The sequence below is a fragment of the Sinocyclocheilus grahami genome, unplaced genomic scaffold (assembly GCF_001515645.1).
Source record: "Sinocyclocheilus grahami isolate Dianchi unplaced genomic scaffold, SAMN03320097.WGS_v1.1 scaffold6283.1, whole genome shotgun sequence".
NCBI lineage: Eukaryota > Metazoa > Chordata > Actinopteri > Cypriniformes > Cyprinidae > Sinocyclocheilus > Sinocyclocheilus grahami.
The window spans coordinates 5,255-7,339 of record NW_015510742.1 but is presented as its reverse complement, the minus strand read 5'-3'; the positions used below and the strand labels follow the sequence as shown (position 1 = coordinate 7,339).

The 2,085-nt window shown below is 35.1% G+C and overlaps 1 protein-coding gene across 1 annotated transcript; it reads left to right on the top strand.

The window, feature by feature from the left end:
• Positions 1-63: 63 nt before the first annotated feature.
• LOC107577516 (endonuclease domain-containing 1 protein-like) lies at positions 64-1,832 on the top strand (the record flags this gene model as incomplete). The annotated part of the gene is made up of 5 exons (XM_016263585.1): positions 64-112; positions 280-583; positions 800-1,100; positions 1,692-1,699; positions 1,782-1,832. Coding segments are annotated over exons 2-5 (648 nt in total), but the record flags the coding sequence as incomplete, so codon positions are not given.
• Positions 1,833-2,085: the final 253 nt, after the last annotated feature.

The window sequence follows — 2,085 nt, the reverse complement described above, 5'->3', positions numbered from 1 at the left end:
TTTTTTTTGCATGCATTGCATTGCAAAACACTTAGCTTGAAAGGCTTTTTAAAGATGTGCCTGGCATGAACCATGGTAGAGTGGCAACGAGCTTGTGAAGACCCAGCAGTAGGTAAGATGCATTTTTCATGCTGTTAAAACAATATACGCTCTTTAATATACAAATGACAAAGAATGATGGATAGCACAAGTAAATTTTTATCTTCTGCCATACAGTATTACATTTATTTTCTGTTGTATTTTATACTATTTCATACTATTTTCATAAACTTCTTGCAGAGAAATTTATTTAATCATGATGTTCCTTCATGTGATGATGATGATGATGGCGTCAGTCCTCTCTGGTGGTTCAGCTGAAGTTGTGCGTGATTTTCGGGAGAAATGTGCTGATATTTTTGCAAATGGAGCTTCACCGACAATACTTCGCGGAGATCAGTACAGACAAATCTGCCAAACTTTAAAAAATAAAGTTTATTATGCCACACTTTATGATACTAACAACAAGATTCCAGTCTACTCTGCCTACAAGTTTAACAAGGAAATGAAATGCGAAAGAAAAAACATTTGGTGCATTGAACCTCAAGTAAGAATATCAATCTATGTCCACATGAATGTTTTGTCATTTGGTATGTTTTTTAATTCAAACATATTGTACTTAGCCATAAAATGTAATCATTTGTTTATAATTAATACTCATTTAAAAGATTAATGATGTCTGACACAGTTTATTTCCCATACTGTGAAATGTCCTTAAGACTTTTTTTTAATGGGCGTTTTCTTGCTTATAAAAATATTGCAGCTTGATGATCCAGAAAAAGGACCAAATATGGTACCTGGTCATTCCAGACAATCATCGAACCAAGCTGTCAGTGATGATTATAAGCACTCTGGCTTCGACAAAGGTCATCTGGTACCAGTCTACATGGCAAGCTCACAGGATTGTTCTGATGCCACCTTCACTCTCACCAATGCTGCTCCACAAAACCTCCATTTTAACAGAGGTAAATGGAGGATACTAGAAGAAAAAATTGCAAAAGAACTGACAGAGCGATGTCTGTCAAAAAAGAACACTGCTTATATTGTAACAGGGGTGGTACCAGGTAAACATAAAATGAATGAAAAAAGAAATGTGACTGTGAATGTGCCTAGTCATTTCTGGACTGCATACTGCTGTTTAGACCATACTAAGGAGTGTCAAATCTCAAGAGGATTTATTGGGAAGAACAGGAACTTTACTCCTGAAAACATAACAATAAGTAAATTAGAGAAAAGGTTGGAAAACCTTTATAAAGTCAAATCTTTTCAGTTGTTTAGTGCAAAAGCTTTTTTTTTAACCAACTGTATTATCTGTTGAATTATGATAGTCCTTAAAGCACACTTAAAAAGAAAGGTTCTTTATTGCCATTTGTGGGACAATAAGTAATGCATTTTCATTCTTGATTTTCATTCTTCTCATTATATGTAACACATAATCATAGCTTTACACACAAAGCTAAGCTATATGTTTCTGTTTAGAACTGATAAACAAGTACACGGTGCACCCAGGAACTAGGACGTATGCCAAATGCTTGAGCAGACAGAGAGATACTGTACATACACTGTAAAATTCAATAGTTTAAATGCTTAATTTACTTCACACATGCTCAGTTTAGTTCTTATTCCACATGTGGGGAAGTAAATCTCTGTGGCAGGTTTTAAGGTAAGAAAATAACTTTTTTTCCCACTTCATTTATTTTTGTGATGGCAATGTTACAAAGTTAAATTGTTCTGTGTCTGTTCAGATATTTTTCAGGCAAGTAGTTTGGGCTAATGTTTTGGCTGTTAGCTGTAAGGTGAGCTGGTTCATTGCTACAAGACTCTGGGTTAGCTGTAACATCAATGAAACAGGTTATAACTATACCCCAAGCAAAAAAAATGTCTTTGAATTGCAATATGCCTAGTTCTTTGAAGAGAAAGACAAACCAAGGGGTGTCTCTCAACGTTCAAGTTCAATTTTATTATGGCCATTCACTAAGATTGACAGTAATAACAAACATGCTTACACACATGCACACGCACACACACACACACACACACACACACACA